General features: G+C 35.2%; 1 protein-coding gene across 2 annotated transcripts in view; it reads left to right on the plus strand.

Annotated features, from left to right (window-relative positions):
• Positions 1–17,640, plus strand: part of LOC148407740 (receptor activity-modifying protein 3) — a 31,895-nt gene extending 14,255 nt beyond the window's left edge. Inside the window, exons 2-4 of one of the 2 annotated variants that reach the window (XM_088402057.1) lie at positions 5,339–5,368; positions 5,461–5,620; positions 16,315–17,640. In XM_088402057.1, the coding sequence (XP_088258183.1) occupies positions 5,339–5,368; positions 5,461–5,620; positions 16,315–16,570 (446 nt within the window). In that variant the 3' untranslated portion in view covers positions 16,571–17,640. The remainder of the gene's footprint in view (positions 1–5,338; positions 5,369–5,460; positions 5,621–16,314) is intronic. The other variant, XM_088402058.1, reaches the window with a different exon arrangement.
• The last annotated feature ends 1,335 nt before the right edge of the window (positions 17,641–18,975 follow it).

Below are 18,975 nucleotides of genomic sequence, written 5' to 3' on the forward strand. Positions count from 1 at the left end.
TCTTTTCCTCATTTAACTGATTAGATTAGAAACACATGAGACAGTATGGCTTTGGGCATAAATACTGTCAGACTCCTTAATATCCTGCTTGAGTTGCATTTTTGCTTATATTTTGGAAATTTACACGACACCCAGAAAAAAAAGGCTTACTTTTTAAAACCATCTTCCTTTTTGTTATAATCTAATATATTCCAGCCAGAGTGACTGCAGGGTTCCACTTTATTTACCTAATAGGGTCAACTGCCTGATAAAGAAAATAACTGCCTCTAGTAAGTCCATAGAGTATCTCACAAGCGACGCAAGTCACTTGTAGCTAATGACTCTGCCGATTAGACTGATAAACAAGCAGCACCTCTTTGACTACATTCAGAGACAATTAGCACATTAAATCATCTTCCGTATCCTCATTTCCTCTCCTCATTTCTCGATACAGGCCAACAAATGTTGGATGACAGCAGCGCCAATGGACTATCATTCGTTCTTTAACTGAGCAAGCACTCTTATTGATGGTACTTTTGATTGGCTGGCTTGACTCAAAATGATTTTAGAGTGGTGTTTCAATAATGGCTGTGACAAAAGGGTTGATGCACGGACCAGATTTTAAATGGGCTTTGAGGATGCTGGAAATTGGAAGCCAATTAGCAGTGTAAGCCCTTCACAATAAATAATAAAGAGACTGCCCATTGCGGTGCCCTCTTCTTTTCAGCAGTCATTTTTTTGTGGATGAATTTATGAATGTAGCCGCTGAATATACCATTTTTTAAGCATTCCAACATGTCAGTTTTTCTTTTCTTGAGTTGTAATTGATTTAATGTAGAGGTTCATTTTTTAAGCATTCCAACATGTCAGTTTCTTTTTTTATTAAGATGTGATTGACCTAATGTAGCAGGTTTAACAAACCTAATTCCTCTAGACTAAAAAATTATAGTATGACAGGATGATTGAACACAGCAAAATGTATCTGGGAGATGCTCCAACTCTCCCTCATTGCTAAAATTACTTGTACAATTAAGAACAACCGCAGAAGAAGTATTGGGGTTACATATTACTTTCTGGGAAAATAAGACATCTGAAGACATCCGTAATCCTATTTGCATATAAAAAGTCTACACACCCCTCTTCAAATATGTATATATATATATATATATATATATATATATATATATATATATATATATATATATATATATATATATATATATATATATATATATATATATATATATATATATATATATAAATATATAAGGGCTGGTGCTGTAACATCACTGGGGGTGAATAATCGTTCACCCCATGTCGGCTGGGGAAGTGTTCGTCTTTGAACAAAAAAGGTAAAAAAAAAATAAATGAGTGATTGTAGTGTTGTCTGGCTTCAACCTGCTTCCTCTCACCTCAAGTGACGGCAAATGTGATTCCAACTGTATGCTAATATTGTTTCATTTGAGCTCAACGGTGTCGGTTCATTGTCCCAGTATAAAATAATTGACTGCAGCTCAGTGAAACTCTCTCCTTTGGCACTCTGCTACAATCCAAATCGCAATTTGGCTGTTTGAAATAGGTCCCAACGTGGCATGATCCACTGGGTGAAACAAATTTATCACACATGCTTTTCTGCTGCTGAGACCGGTTCTGTCTGCTTTGCTTTTGGATCATGATGCTGGTAGAGTGGCTTTAGAATTAAAGGGATTCCTTTAGTTTGTACATTCATAATCTAGCCCTTTTGTCATTGTGTGAATGCTGAAAGCGTCATTTACTCCACCATATTTTGCCACTCAACTTCTTCAACATGTCTTGCCCCTTTCAAACTATTACGACTTCTTTGACTTTTTTTTTCCTCAATCCTGTCACATTTTTCTCACAATTTCAACCCCCAAATACCTGTTCAAAAAGTAAAATAAAAAACTTCAGCTGAGCCAATTTAATTTGTGATCAGTTTTCACCCTTTCCTACATACCAGAAATTCGCTACTTTTCACCAGCATTTTGCAGAGATTCTGCAAACTTCTTCAGTCATCTGAAAATATGGGACCAGGTCACCAACAATTTGCACATTTTTCTTATTTCAGTTTTGAATCCATCTAATGCTACATTTCTCAACCGAGTCCTTTACGATGCCAACATTTTTTTTTTCTCGTACCAAAAATGATAACTTTTCTCAATATTGTACATTTTGTACCCTAAAATGTCCCTTCATTCTGTATCACACATTTAAACATTGTAGTTCACTTTTTGAATTTTTCCAATGTTGTAGCTTCAAACTTACACCTTATCCCTATGACAAAATGTTTTTCAAATTTTAACTCAACATTTTTCATTGTTTTTTTCAATTTTTCACGAGTAATTCAATCCTGTTCCAACTTTTAAATTTCTAAATGAAAGATCAAGATTTTTCATCATTCCACTTCGTTCAATCTCTTTCCACATGTTTCCACATTGTCCAATATCATTCCTTATAATTCCGAATCATTCTTTTATGCTCCACGATCTCAAAGTATTACAAATCATTCCACAGACTTTCATAGTTTTTTTCTATTCAGCTTTCATGATTCCCCTGTGGTTTCTCCAGAAAGTGTTCCACCTACTCATTATTATATTTTCAAAATAAGCAGTACTAACAAAAATACCCTTAGAGTGTGGGGGAGCCCATCCCAATAACTTAAAACTAATGACTCTCTTATTACTTAAGGAGGATAAAAGTTGTAAAATGCTTAATAACAAAAAATAAATATACTATGGTCCCTAATACTTCTTGAAACTAGGGCACAGTATTGGTTTTCATTATAGTCACTACTTCAAACATTTCAGCACAGTTGGGCCATTATGTCGTAAATACAAAATGCTTTGACATATTTTGATATGTAATTTGTCTTTAGAAGCTTTGCGCTATTCTAAATGGTTTTCTTATCAACACGTGCATGTGGGCTATTTGTTTGGACTGAGTGCTGCCGTGGGAGCAAGATGTATTTAGATGGAGACGTTATAAATGAGATCCTATTTTTGGACTCCCCTTCAAGAGGGTTTTGTTGATAGAAACTAAAGTCAAGAGAACGAAAAAGCTTCGGGGCCTTTGGAACATATTGAAGACTTGAAGAGTGCCTTCTAGGGTTGCCAATAGTTTTCAATTTGCTGTATTCACTACAGTAATTGACAAGCTAGAGAAATGGACCGAGACGACAATTTGATTCCTGTCTCCTCTGATAATGTAAAATCTACTTGTTTATTGATTGCATTTTAATAGTAGAGCCTCTGGAATGCATAGCCTTCTATTTTAAGATAAAACAACCACACACATCTTTAGAGTCTTGTCTTTTCATGAACATTTGTCTTTAAGCAAGCTGTTGTTTTTTTTTTTTGCTGGAATGTATATTCCATGACATTTGAGCAACATAGTGTGCACACTCAATCAAACACTTGCACGAAATTCAAAACACACACAAGGTTTGTTTTGATCACTTTCAGGTGCTACACTTCCAATGCAGCAGATTTATATAAAAGACACCCCAAGGGGTAAACACTGTATGCAACCTCTGCTAAATTTAGACTTCTCCGTTTAAGGATATAAAGGGCACATGGAGGTTGATTCACTCATTGATTTTGAAGTTCCACATTACGCTACATACTATTCAAGTATGTTCCAGGGATGTCCATTTCATTGAAGAGACCACTGTTGGGCAAGTTCCTTCACAACTGCATGCATTATTTATAACTTACTAACTGTCATTTGTTACATTATAATATTACTGTATTTGAACTGTAAGGCATTACTTTTAGATTACTCTCACTGACATACCCGGAAATATGGATTTGGCATCCTCATTGGCCACGCTCATTACACATTCAGTCGAATGGCCTTAAACTAAACTTAAATAAACTTACCGTATTTTCCGCACTATAAGGCGCACCGGATTATAAGGCGCATCCTCAATCAATGACATATTTTAAAGCCTTTTCCATATACAAGGCGCACCGGATTATAAGGCGCACCCTCAATCAATGACATATTTTAAAAGTTTTTCAATCACAATATAGTAATACTCAAAGTAATAACAATGATAACTAAAATAATAACTCTAAACTCTCAATAGCAAAATAACTCAATGTCAATAAGACCAACCTTGTTCAACTGTAATCACGCAAAAGAAACAGGTAAATCTTACTTTATCAGTTCATTCCCCATCTACGAATCCCAATATCAATATTGATCCATATATAAGGTGCACCTGATTATAAGGCGCACCATCAGCTTTTTTAAAAAAATAAAGCTTTTAGGTGCCCTTATAGTGCGGAAAATATGGTACATGCTCAAAATAATTAAATCATATTTTATAAAATGAGAGTAAAAGAATAAAAAGCAGGCAGATGTGTACTTAAACATTGCAAACACAATTTTTAATTAGATTTTCCTGTCAACCTGTTACAAGCGATGATGTTTTGTTTGTTAAACTCCCTAAAAGTTTAACACACTGCGTCACCTTTTCCCTCTGGTCAAATGACTGTATTTTTTTCACAACTGCGCTCGGGTGTAATCCGAAGAAAGAGAATTTCAGAGTTATAAGCCAGACTCGGTGGCTTTCCGAATTCAGCAAGCAGGAATGTTTGGCATCTTTTAAAGAAACGCCTCCACGTGTTATGCACGAGACTCTTCTCATGGGATTTTAGTGCGACGTCATAAATACACAGAAGTAATGCACATGTTTATCCAGCTAATGTGGCTTTGTTTTTTGAAATGGTTTTATAGATGATACTATTCTAATAACTTTCAATAAGGATAAAACACAACATATTTTGTTTGCAGAATAAACAGATTCAATGCAACATTAAAAAGCAGCTAATGGTTGTGCTGGTGGTTAGCACGTTTGCAGTTAAACTACTGAAATGAATGTCAATACAATGTGTGTGTGTTTGTGGGTGTGTTTTGTTTTTGATATGATGATAGCTATGATACATGCAGTCATGGCTGGGCAATAAATTGAATTCAATTGAATTGCAAGTTAAGCACAAGTTATGAACGTGAAGTTTGCGTTAAAACGTATTTAAAATCAGGGTACATCTTCATTGTTTTTTAAAAAGCCAAACCTCTAAATGTTTGTTGGATTTATTACCTCAATTAAAATTTTAACCCCCCTGAATGAATGGTGAAAATCAAGATTTTTTTTTGGGCCATTTTGGGATGAGGGATGAGGGGATGAAAACATGTAAGGCTAAACGTCAGGGAGACAGATGTGCATGCCAGAAAAAGAAATAAGCTGTTTGAGGCTTTTTTCCAATTACTTTCACGTTTCGGAACAATGTCTTTTCACCATAAGCCTACAAATGAATTTTTCTTTGTTTATTTGCAGTCAATGCTTGGATGGTGGGGGGCTTTTCAGGTAAATTCAATCATTCAATAAAAGTTGGAAAAGCCTTGGATTTAACCAATGGATGGATTGTATTTATGTTTTTTCCCCCATTTGCTTCACAGCGACTGAAAGTTTCAACATCGAACCCACTTCTGCCCGGCCAAAGAGAGCTTGCAATGAGTCGCGCTTGGAGTGGGAGGTGGAGGTCTGTGGGGAAGACTTCAAGCGTGACATGGCTCACATAGACCCTCAGCATTGGTGCAACCTCACTCACTTTATCAGGTGCAGACACACTCTATCTATCTATCTATCTATCTATCTATCTATCTATCTATCTATCTATCTATCTATCTATCTATCTATCTATCTATCTATCTATCTATCTATCTATCTATCTATCTATCTATCTATCTATCTATCTATCTATCTATCTTTCTATCTATCTATCTATCTATCCATCCATCCATCCATCCATCCATCCATCCATCCATCCATCCACAAAATCAGACTTATGTCTGTTACTGAAAATTGAGATATGAACATATTTTAATCCTACACTTAATTTCCTTTTGACTGATACTGTATATAATACAAGGAGGTAGCTCAAAAATGGATCAAGTTATAGCAATTTGAATGTTCAAATCCCCTCGATTTGAGAAAAACACTTGAAGGTTTGGCATAAACATCTTTCAGTGGTGTGCATCTTCTACAAATCTCATATTTTCATACACATCGATTACAATTTTTCGCTAGGAAATGAAAGTCAAGACCTATATATATATATATATATATATATATATATATATATATATATATATATATATATATATATATATATATATATATATATATATATATATATATATATGTATATATATATGTGTGTGTGTGTGTGTGTGTGTGTGTGTGTCTGTGTGCGTGTGAACAGTTTATATTCGCCATTCATTGAACTCGCATGCCTGCAAATGCATACTGAGGAGAATGAATAGTGAGTGAATAAAATTGATCCTCTTTTTAATTACCATGTGATCACAAGATGAATTGGATGGAGTACATCCAGAGGGATGATGACCAGGAGTTCACATGCCACCTCTGTTTGATGCTAAAATTAGACTCTTGATCTTGTAGCATGGGCTCCACGAGGACAGATGTTTGACCTGAGGCTTGCTCGGAAATATCCAGAAAAGATGATGAGGAAGCACATCATGAACACTATGCAATAAAACATAAGTTAATAGAATGATTATTAGAATGTAGGTTGCAAACACATCCTTGCTCCTTTTTGGGTTTGACGCCGACAGTTGTGTTTATTGAACCCAATTCAACTCTACTTTATTTATAGAGCTTCACTTTTAAAAACAACCACAACTAAAACAAAGTGTTCTCCATTAAAACATCAAACATAAATTATGAAGACAACTGCACATAATTTCTAACAGCAAACGGGCTTGTCTCGTGCACTCATCGAGGTCATTTCAGAGTTTTGGGGTCACTCCTTTATTTGTTCACATTCATGGTGTTAAAGAGTGCTTGCTTCTTCTGACTTCCATGTTTCTTCTTCATCCTTGGTCACCCTAATGATGCACCTGGCAAATAGTGCATTTTGGATGGAAAACAAAAAGAAAAGAACTTCTTATTTTCTTTTGAACATAAGTAAATACAAGCATGCACTTGACACACATTGGAGAGCATACGTGTGTACACTGCATTTAAATTGTTTTGACAAATCGCATCTATCAAATCTAGCCTATAGCTACTCACGTCTACTCGACCTCTCCGGCAGCTTCTTGGCTTTGCAGGTACTGCATTTACCATTGTCCGTAGCTATGACAAACATGGCCACCTCCGGAGAAGTGCTACCAGCCATGTAATATAATTTAAGCATAACTAGACCCTTTAACAATTCATTAGTCTGTTCTTTGTTTGGCTTGCTCTTTGATTTTTGGCGCTACCTCTGGCCTCTGTTGATACTACATTTTGTCAAGAGGAGGGACAATCACTGTCAGTGACACATAAGTTGTTCTGTCTCTGTTAAATCATACCCACGAGTGTCTGTAAGTTGTACTTTCTCAGTAAGAATGTTGTCATTTATGATAATATGCCCCAAATTAGTTTGTTTGTCGAGCCAACAACTTGCGACTGTGGATAACATGCTAGTTAATATTAGTCCTTATCTTGAGCATGTTATATGGCGTTGTCTTTGTATGCATTTAGCTTGTTAGAATTGTCGTTTATACCAGGAAGTTCCCTTTGGTATATGTCAGCATATGCAAAGATTTTGCATTGATAAGAACTCATTTGCATCTAATTAATGTTTTGTATTGAAACGAATAGCATTTGTAATTCAGTGATATGATTGTTTTAATCAATGTAATTTGTGTACGTTTTGGTAAGATATATAATTCTTGTATCTAAAAATGTCAAGCATTGACCGGTCCGTGGTAATGAAAAAGTTGGAGACCCCCCCATATAAGTGTCTTCTTATATGTTCATTTGGGAGCTACTGTTATCAAGAATGTATTTCTTATGTATCAGATAATCTGTGTAAAATGTCGGCATTGATTACAGATTGTGTGTTGCCCTGAGACCATGAATAGCCATACTTTTTCAACGTGTTAGGAAATACAGCCGATATATCATATTAATGTTATACAAGCTTGTCATTTGTGGATTTGTCGAGAACAAGCCACAAGTTGACCCCGGCTATCGTGGGAGAGTGCAAGTTCTGAACTTCTTCCAAGTCTATATTTTTTTTTAAATCTCCCCTGACTTTCTCCCATTAATTTCCAACAGACTTGACACAGGAAGCACAGTTACATCACTTTAGTTTAAAACAATTAGGCGTTTACTGAGGGAAATGACACATGTGTTTGTTTGCAATTAGAGAGGGGAAGCAATACAGAGACACAAGAGAGGCGACCCATGCGGAGATGTGTTCTAAATGTAATTTAATGGAGATACACGAGAGCTCGCGCAACAGGGCGAGGATCTGAGTGGGACCCTTGAGAGAAAGGCCAATATACAGAGATGGTCGTGAACAAGGGAACCGGAGCGGTGAGAGGGGATCAAGCTCTGAGAGCAAAGAAGCTCATGTTTAAACAAGCAATGACCCCTGCAGAGTTTCTTGGGTTTGACAAATGCGTCGTGTTTCCCCGTGGCGCAGCTGCTGCACAAACAACCCAGATGATTGGAGAGTTTTAGTTTGGGAGTTGGGTAATACTGAGGGACTCTATTTATGTCTGCATTAATGGGGAATCAATCATTCACCTCCTCATGACTTTTCAATTGATTTGCTGCACTGAGAGACTTCACATTTCAGGAGCAGGAAGTCTTAAGAGCTGTGGTGCCGCCTCATCCGGACTTGAGATAATGTAAATCTGTCTGGCACTCATGAGGTCCAGTTGCGATTCTACAATCATTTTCCGGCAGCCACCTATACAACCAAATGATAATTTTCTCTAAAACCGTAAAAGTATTCTTGCTTGTCTACTAAGAGTAAAGATTCAGCAACATATTCAATTTTTACCATTATATTTGTTATTTTTCAGCTGTACCCAAATTTAGAAAATAAAAATTGCAAATTGCACGTCTCCGTATAACAAACCGGGTCAATTCCCTCCAAAAAGATTGCTGCCACTTATTTAGTCAAAAACAGCATTATAAAATAAAATGTCACTTTAGCTTTATTAAATATTAAAGTGGTTAAACTGATTACTTTATTGAAGAGTCATGAATACATTCACAATTTAATATAAAATAAAATGAGATGAACATATACACACACACACACACACACACACACACACACACACACACACATATATATATATATATATATATATATATATATATATATATATATATATATATATATATATATATATATATATATATATATATATATATATATATATATACTGTTTATATGTGTATGTATACATGTATATTAATTAGCTGTAAATAGTGTAATTCTTCTTTAATTTAGTTGCGTGAGTAGTACAGCTCTCACTCATTTATATTGTAAAACTGTAAGGAAAAGAAAATACACCAAACATAACAATTATAATATATATTACTAAATGTACACAAATTGCACGAGTTAAAACAATCATATAACTTAATTACAAATGATATATATATGACAATAAAACTCATGAATCAATTGAATCAATTCCTTTCTATACAAAATGTTAATTAGTATGATAATCAAAACAAAACATTTGCATGTGCTAACATTTACCAAAAGGAAATATTCAGCACAAACGAAAATGCTAACGAGCTAAATACATACAAGGCAACACTATATAACATGCTGTAGATTAAAGATAAGGTAGCATGTTATCTACAGTCAAAAGTTGGACCAAGAAACGATTAATTTTCAGCACAACTCACAGGCACTCATGAGCCAGATCTCACAAAGAGAAGGAACAACGCGTGCGGTTCGACAGCAACTGCACCCAACTGAAATCCACGTCGCCTTTCCTCACCACAAAATGCACTATAAAGCAACGATTAAGCCAAACAAGTCACAAATCTGGAACTGTTAAAGAATAAACTAAATCAGTTCCAAAACACTCAAATCATTTCACGGACCCCCTGCAGTCAGGCCACGCACCCTTGGGGGGACTCCACTTTGAGAACCACTGATCCAGAGACTCAAGAATGGATGACTCTTATTATCTTTTTGGGCGAATCCGGTACTGAGAGCGCAGATTATGCAAGGAATTCTTAAAAATTCATCAATCAAGGAAAATTGCATTTAGAGTGAGAAATAAACATTTTAACATGGTTAAAAGCTCCAAAAAGATGAATTTCCACAATACGGGCCCTTTAAGAATGTTAAACTGTTTCTTAAAAATTGCTTTTTAGTAATGCAAACAAATGTTCCTATTTATTTGGAATGGATTGGTACGGAAGTGTTTTTTTTTTTGACCAACATCCCTGTATAAACTTCATCCGACTTTAAGGGTTCCACTTTAAATGCAATCCACGTTTTATGTTGGACGCCAGTGGGAGCGCACGCCAAAGGGCAAACTGAATATTTTACATCGGAATGGGTCGCTCAACATGCTACATGTGTGGTGTTGCAACCAAACATGAACTAGGTCAAGTGCTTGGGATCTCTCCTAGCAGATTAAATACATATCTAAGCATTCATATTCTTAAGCTTTAAACAGAATGTCACTGAAAGTGGATTTATGCTTTTTCATTATTTATCATTTTCCCCAGTTATTGACAGTTTTCAAAGAAGATTTGAAAAAGGCACAACTGTAAGTTTTGGCATGATTTGATCAAACATTAAAAAAAACTCTTTAGACCAAAAGCAAACAGGAATCCAATTACAACACAACCTAGTCTCCTGAAGTAGACTCAGAAACTAGACTCAGAAAATTGCCTTGGACAGCAAGAGAGCTTGACTTGATGTTCTGACATGTCCCTAAGAGACTATATTTTAAAAACTGTCAGACATCATTCCTATATTACATAATAAAAAAAAAACAAAGATATGACAGAAGTAATAAAAATGTAAAAATGACAAAAGGTGACATATACATGACTATTACGACAAAGGTAATAAATACATGACCATAATAACTAAAGATGTGCAAAAATATCAATTTACAGCAAAATCAAGATTCAAATTTACTTCAGAAATTATGTAACTATGTTTATCAATTTGACTTCCTGTCCGCTCTCATTTAACTATGACGTACTCACACTGCCAAGTGAGAGACAACATCACGTCATATGCCATGCATGCTGCAAAAGTCAACTTCAAAATAAACACACAAAATAATACAAGGACGTCAATGCCATGCCCGGAGTTCGCTTTTATTTTGAAGTTGGCCTTCACTGCCATGGTTCCTACCAGCTAGCATCTTTCTATTTACATCATGTCAGGTCTCTACAGCAACACACCACCATAAAAAAAAGAAAAAATCATATTCAACTGCTGAATCGGGATGCTAAGAAGCTGCTAGTTATGTTGTCAATGTATGATACAGCACAAACTTCCAGCATTACTCGCAAACTATGTGGTGCATTCAAATACAGTTGAATATTCCCAACTCAATAAGATAAAATGTCTATTTATGCATTAATTGCTAATTATTGCAAATATTTAAACAAGGCAATCTTTCGATCAATCTATAAACACGGACTTATTTTAAGAAGAACAATTGGGGGTGAAATTATTTATTATTTTGCTTAGTTACAATAAATTGTTCATCAAGTCACATTACATTTCCAAATGAATTGCCAAGGCTTGTGCCTTCCATTCTCGTGGTTAGTTTGTTAAGGAGAGAAAAAAAAGAAAACAAGAACAATTGTGGTGCACACTCTGTTTTTGTGGAAATGGACATTTTCTTATCTCCATTTGTCATTCTGTTTTAATCATGACGATTCTTTGCACATCGTTTGCAGATTGAAGCGAAAAAGGTTGTCAATCAAATAATTTGAATTGAAAATCTATTCTGGATTGAATTGTAAGACAGTCAAAAATATCCACCTCTAATAGTAACTAATACCGCAACAATTCTGGATACAAGCGAAAGAACCTACACATAAGACACTGCCATTCAACAAACAAGTTATGTTAGCAATGCACCGAAAACATACCACAAATCCAAGATGCAGCATTTACACAGTGTATTCACCAAAATAATCTCCCTATACATACAAAAATAAATATATGAACATCATGGAAATGTACATTGTTCTATTCCCACGCACAAACATTTACTAAAATAGTATAAATCTTATCTAAGGTTTATCACTCCAATGATGCTGAGAGCGGATTGGACAGGAAGCAAAACGCTCCTGTTTATCGCTGGCGTCTGCTGCGGAATATATGTCGAGACGCACGCCACACCAAATGCATCTCTTTCAAGCGGCGGAGTTGATTTGATTAGCAGCGCTTAAGCAAAGCGCCCACAAAACATTGGTGGCGGCTTGACGTCAGAGAGCACGCGTTCATTGGTCCATAGTGGATATGCCCAGCAATAGGCTGTGATGGCTCATTTGTTGGAAGTCACGCTGGCCTTTCTCTGGTTATTCTTTTGGAAACATTTACGGCATAATAAAAATCACATTTAAGTCAGCTATTATTATTAACTCATTCAATCCCAAAGATGTTTTTTTTTAATTCAATCACAAGTACATAATTACATCTAATTCCATTTTTTTCAAGTGTTTGGCTATAGGAGGGTCTAATACTGGCCGGTACTAATTAAATTGCAAATAAATTGCACTAAATGAAGCAAATGCTTCTGGTACTTACAAAACTCAAGTAATCAATTACTAATTAAATATTTAAGTAATTAAATAATAACATTTAGTACGTAATTAATTTAAGTCTATTATGGCAGGGGTTGCAGAAACAAAACAAACAAAATCATTTAAGTCAAACAAAAGTGCCCTTTTTTTCACCAACACATTCAACTTGACAACAAGTACAGTATATATGTTACTTTCCAGCCATACTGAAGTTTACAAAATAAAAATTGCACGCTTCCTCACGACAAAGTGGGTCAATTTTCCCCAAACATGTTGCTTCCAAACATTTAGTGAAATGTAAATAATCAAGCTCCTTGATGATGGGACATGAATTACGTAGGTCTATTTGACAGAGTTAAAATTTATTGCATAGTTTCACATTATTGAAGATATTAAACTGTTTAATGTGTTGCTTTAGTGAAAAGTCCTGAATACATTCACAATTCAATACAAAATAAAATGAAGTGAACAAAAAAAAATCCAATTTTTGTTCATGACCCAAATCATTTCACGGATCCCTGGGGGTCCAAGGAATCCACTTTGAGAACCACTGCATTAAAATACTAAAGTAATTGATAACTTTGGGTATTTAAATGCTAAACTAATTGATAAAGCAATACAATGTAGTGCTTATTGTTTTGAAGTTAATAACTTTAGTACTTTCATTCAATTCAACGCTCTAAAACGGATGCATCCTATATCGAATTAGAGGTATATGCAATCATTTTAAGCCTTGTAAAAACACGATATAACTTATTTCACATTTGAATTAACGGTATTCAAACACAGATATGTGAAAAAAAAAAAGATCCGTTTTGAGTTATGCGGTTATAAGAGTTGAAAATAAGGAGGAATACTTTGAGAAACTATGTACCTGAATGAATTTCTGGACGAATAGAAATGTACAAATATGACTTTGGGATTGAACGTGTGTTACTTCACGTATTAGTATGTTCAACTCGTGCTTGATAATTTTGAAACATTTTGTCTGATGAATGATTGTCCTTAGCTAGAAACCGAACATCCTGACTTAACACAAGCACTCCGTTGTTACTTTGGATTTTGTATATAAAGGACTTTTACTTGTCTGCTTCTGGGTCCAAAATCTGTTCTTCATCCGAAACAGGGATTTTCAATAGTGTGTCCCATTAATTATAGAGCGATTGCTTTTGCTGGACCGTTGTGATTTTCATAAATTATTATTTCGTCATGAACCAGCAGCCTTCCGGTAAGTTCATGTCCTCATGTTGATGTGATTCACAGATTTTTTGTACGCCTCCCGTGTAGAGCCAGAGAGTTAAGTGAGACACTTCAAGTGTTAGTAATTCACCAGTGAACAAGAAAATGAACTAAAGGATTGGCCATTTTGGACAAAGAGAAGGATCAGGGCGGTTTTAATGTTGAGCTCTAAAGCCTTCATGAAATCTCTCCCCTTGCTTGTTGCGACAAATAGGATCGCTGAGCCAAGAAGGGAGTAAACGGCGATGCATTCCATGTCACTATGATGGATTAGGTCTGATGCTCTCAATGCCAGTAACTAAAACACTATTGGGACTTTATTAGTTTAGTATCAGAAAGTGTCATGTTGTAGTCGTTAGAGTCTTTATATGTGAGGAGTTTTCCCTTCTTTCTTAATTGTGTGAATCCTGCCGACATGTTTATATCTTCGGCAATTTTTGACCGGTTCAAACCATTTCAACGTCAACATGTTAGGGAAATTCAAAGTTCCAGAGATATCATTTTTATGTACCTTCACAGTTTTTCTGCAAGTCAACATTTTTTCATGTCAATGAAAGGCATTGATTTCCAAAGGGGGATTTAAAAATGTGTTCGCTTTTGAAGGTCGAAATGTTTACTTCAGTTACTTCACCTTTGATCAGTTTTCAACATTCCCACAGTATAGCAAAACTTCTATAGTTTTCACCAATTTGCACTTTTTTAACCAATATAGTTTTTCTTTTCCTTCATTTACTATATTTCTCAACCGAGTATGACTTTTTTCAACATTGACATATTTTAAAAATTCGTTTTTTAAAATTTATTTTAAATATTTACACCTTTCTAAATATTCTACATTTTATACCCTCAAAGTCCCCATTTATTTCCTTTAACACAATCAGCCCTCCCATATCAAATTACTTTCTCGTTGATACAGTTCCAACTTTGAACGCTTTGGCTCACTGCTACCACAAATTTTTTTTAAATAAAAGCAAAATATAGTTTTCTTTTGCTATTAGCTTTCATCTTTTACCAGTTCCCACGTTCCAAATGTAAACAATTAACCTCACCTTTACCAAAATTATTTTTTTTAATCAAAATTTCAAAATAAAAATTAAACAGACGTTCTCCTCTAAACCCTACATTTTTTTTGTACCATTCCACACCCCTGCTACATTTTTCTATGGGTCCATTGTTTATGCTCTAGGCAGGAACTTTTAGTGCAATCCACAATTTCTATCTTATTCATTGAAATTCAAGTTCAGTCGGCTAGATTAAGGAGAGACGATTCAAAAATAGATGGTTTCGATGGGGCTAATGTTAGCAGTTAGCAGAAATCATCGTTATTGTATTTGACTGTTTAATGCTTCATCTTCAACATTTTCATCATTAACACATGGACCACAACTATTTTTAGACTATAGCAATTGTACAATGAAAATTAGTGTTAGCTTGTTTTCTTTTCGTTAATTTCATTTACTATGGCTCAGCTTGAAATGGTTTCGTCAAATTACTGGTGCTATTTGGTGAAGTGGACAGCTCTTTAAGTGTTGAGCTTAAAGTGCACCTAATGATTATATTCTTCTTTATCGCTGACGAACTGAAAGTAATGGGGCTATGTCCATCTCGTGTTCGAATTGTCCATAGTCAATCAGTGGTATGCTGCAGCCGCACACATCTCTGCTGTTGTAGCCACTAATAACAGAAAGTAAACATTTTGCCCAAGATTTTCTCCACTGATCTCGCACGTTGTGGCAAATTTTGGGATGACTAAACACTACTTTCAAGTTAAAAATGCATCGTAATGCATTGCGTTACTCTCATTTGTACAGCGTAAAATATTACTATTTTTGTGTGTGTTATGCATTACACTTCCGCGTTACAGCAAAAAGTAATGCATTACATTAATTACATTACTTTTGAAATGCATTTCTCCCAACACTGGTATTGAAAGTCTGGTATCATTGAACATTTAAGTTAAAAACAAGATAATATAAATGGAATATACTGTATTTTCTGCACTATAAGGCACACCGCATTATAAGGCGCATATTCTAATGACATTTTAAAACCTTTTCCATATATAAGGTGCACCGGATTATAAGGCGCACCCTCAATTAATGACATATTTTAAAAAATTTTCAATCACAATATAGTAATACTCAAAGCAATAAAAATAATAACTCAAATAATAACTCTAAACTGTCAATAGCATAATAACTCAATGTCAATATGCCCAACCTTGTTCAACTGTAAACACACAAAAGAAACAGGTAAAGCTTACTTTATCAGTTCATTCCCCATCTACGAATCCCAATCTCAATATTGATTCATATATAAGGCGCACCGTCAGCTTTTTAAAAAAAATAAGGCTTTTAGGTGCGCCTTATAGTGTGGAAAATATGGTAAATATTAATTTCAATTGCTTGTAAATGGATGATTTTTATTGAATCCTTTGTTTTTCTGCCTCATTTTCTCCCCAGCGAGTACCATGTCTTCACGCTCTGCACTGAGACCAAATCATTGATTGTCCACTGCTACTGGCCCAATCCACTGGTGGAGAGCTACATTATTCGCATACACAAGCACTTTTTCTCCAACTGCACTTTGGAGCAGGTGGTATGGGTGGACCCCCCGGACAACACGCTGACCATTCTCATCCTAATTCCTGTTTTCCTCACCTTGGCCATGATTGCTCTGGTGGTGTGGTGCAGCAAGAGGAGCGACAACCTGGCTTAGAAGGACAGGGAGACATTATTTGATGAAGGATGAGGGAAGCTGGATTTTGAGTAAAAGACAGCATCTGAACATCACTCTACACAATGACGTGGTGCTTGAAAGATTTGGGAGTTTATTAAATTGGCTATGTGATCTGCAGACGTGCCAGCAATCCATCATCGAAAGGTATGAGATGACGATAAAAAAGTTGAAATATTTTAGGATGCCACTAGCATCCTGTAATCAGTTTACATCTAGCTTTTACTCATTTTCCCCATCAGTGCAAATCATTTTATTTGGACCAACTATTTGCAACTCTTAACGCACTGGAACTGTTCAGTTATTTTGAGAAAGCAATTCAACATTAATACGATCCAAATACACTTAAAAGATGTAAAACTGACAAAGAAAAATGTTTCCTGTTTAGCATGTTAGTAATTTGCATGGTATCCGATAGATGCACGTATTTGGATAATCAAATGCACTCACCGAGTTTACTAGAGACTGCTGGGTTGCCAGCATAACAAATAAAACATATTGGCAAGAGAGATTTTGTGTTAAATTAAGCTGTTTCTCTTTCAGGTTAGTACAAAAAAACATTCTTCCTTTTTTATAGCCTTTCCACCTCAAGCAAAAGTACTGAGGTGTGGAGCTGTATGCAGTAAACATTTTTGACGGGCATTCACAAACATATTTACGAGTATGTTCAATGTATAAATACTTGCGAATACATTCAAATGTACTTGCAAATACATTTCAATGGACTTGTAAATACATCCCAACGGAATCGGGGGCTAGTGCTAAAAACATAGCATTTGTTCCCAAACTCGTACAGGGTGTTGATGTGTGGTCATACCCCATAACATCATGGGGAAAAAAAAAAGCGTTGTTTTAAGCTTTTAGCTAACAGTACTAGTCTTTTTTTTTTTTACTCCATGCTTTGGTCAAGTACAGTATTTTTTGCAATCCATTTGTGATCGCTTTGTTTGGATGTGCATTTTTTATTTTTATTTTTTTTAAAATTTATGTGACAATAATTAAACATCACTCAGTGAGGAATTTCAACTAGTCTGTATATATATATATATATATATATATATATATATATATATATATATATATATATATATATATATATATATATATATATATATATATATATATATATATATATATATATATATATATACAGACTACAGACAAAACTGTTTTGATGAGCAAGATGGTTGACTGAGGCTGTTCAAACATATTTGCAGGTACGTTTGAACATATTTGAAAATACCATTACATATATCTGAAAATACATTTGAATGTACCCTTAAATATGTTTGAATGTACACACAAGTACTTTTGAATGAGTTTACCAGTGAAAAATGATTTCTCAGCTCATTATGTACATTTGTGTACATATTGCCGTAAGGTGACTTTAAACTAGAAACACAAGCTTTGCCCAAAGCCAGCCATTGTTGTGACTAAACACACAGGGAGTCGGTGGTGTGAATACCATATCGAGCTATTTTATTCGTTGTCTTTAACAGTTTCCTACCTAAACATGATCACCACAAAGGGGGTTGCAACAAGCCCATTGTGACACTTTCGGACGCCAAAGGTTTAGAGAAAGACATATTTCCCAAGTATTCTATTCTACTTTTATTTATACAAACGACAACATGCTTTATCAAAACTAGCAGATGGAGTTTGCTACCTTCCAATCATGAAGATTGAGTGTTTATTTTTTTGCTTTCTACGAAGCTGTTCTTTCAGGCACTGGTTGCTCATCCAACTCTGGAAAGAGTTCATGTATATTTGCCAAAATTTCAAGCTATTTATTGTATATGCCTTAGAGTTATATGTGCATATCCAGTGCGAAACAATGTTGTTTAGGTTTTGAACTTTTTGATGGATGAATTGACTGGCCAGACTGAGACCAGTGACTGACCTTGGACATTCTTGTCAGTCAGAACACTGTATCATAGCTGAAGGCCAAAGTATCCGGTGGTGGAACTCTTTTTAACTCATGGGAAATAACATTCCCAGTGGACGTTTCAACATGATACATGAAAGGATGAAAAGGAACCCAAAGTTAGACTTCAAGGGGTTCTGTATGTTTCCATACACTGCTGAGTTACTCAAGGGACAGTCATCACTGGAAAGGACAAACAAACAAGAGACAACACGAGATTCAACCATTTTGAGTCTTCTGTGGCTGTTTTGTAACAGTGTAACTTATCAAATACTGATGAATAAAATAATACAACTTCAATCTTGTCATTGTTTCGTCTTATCTGACGTCATTATTTTGTGTCACACACAAGTGACAACAACAACAACAACAACAAAAACACTGAGACAGACTTGTAAAAACAAAGTGAAAAAGCTGGACACTACTTTGTACTCTTCTTTTCCTGCCATTTTTGCTCTTCAAC

This window comes from Hippichthys cyanospilos, chromosome 19 (assembly GCF_059441005.1).
Source record: "Hippichthys cyanospilos isolate Australia breed blue-spotted pipefish chromosome 19, RoL_Hcya_1.0, whole genome shotgun sequence".
NCBI lineage: Eukaryota > Metazoa > Chordata > Actinopteri > Syngnathiformes > Syngnathidae > Hippichthys > Hippichthys cyanospilos.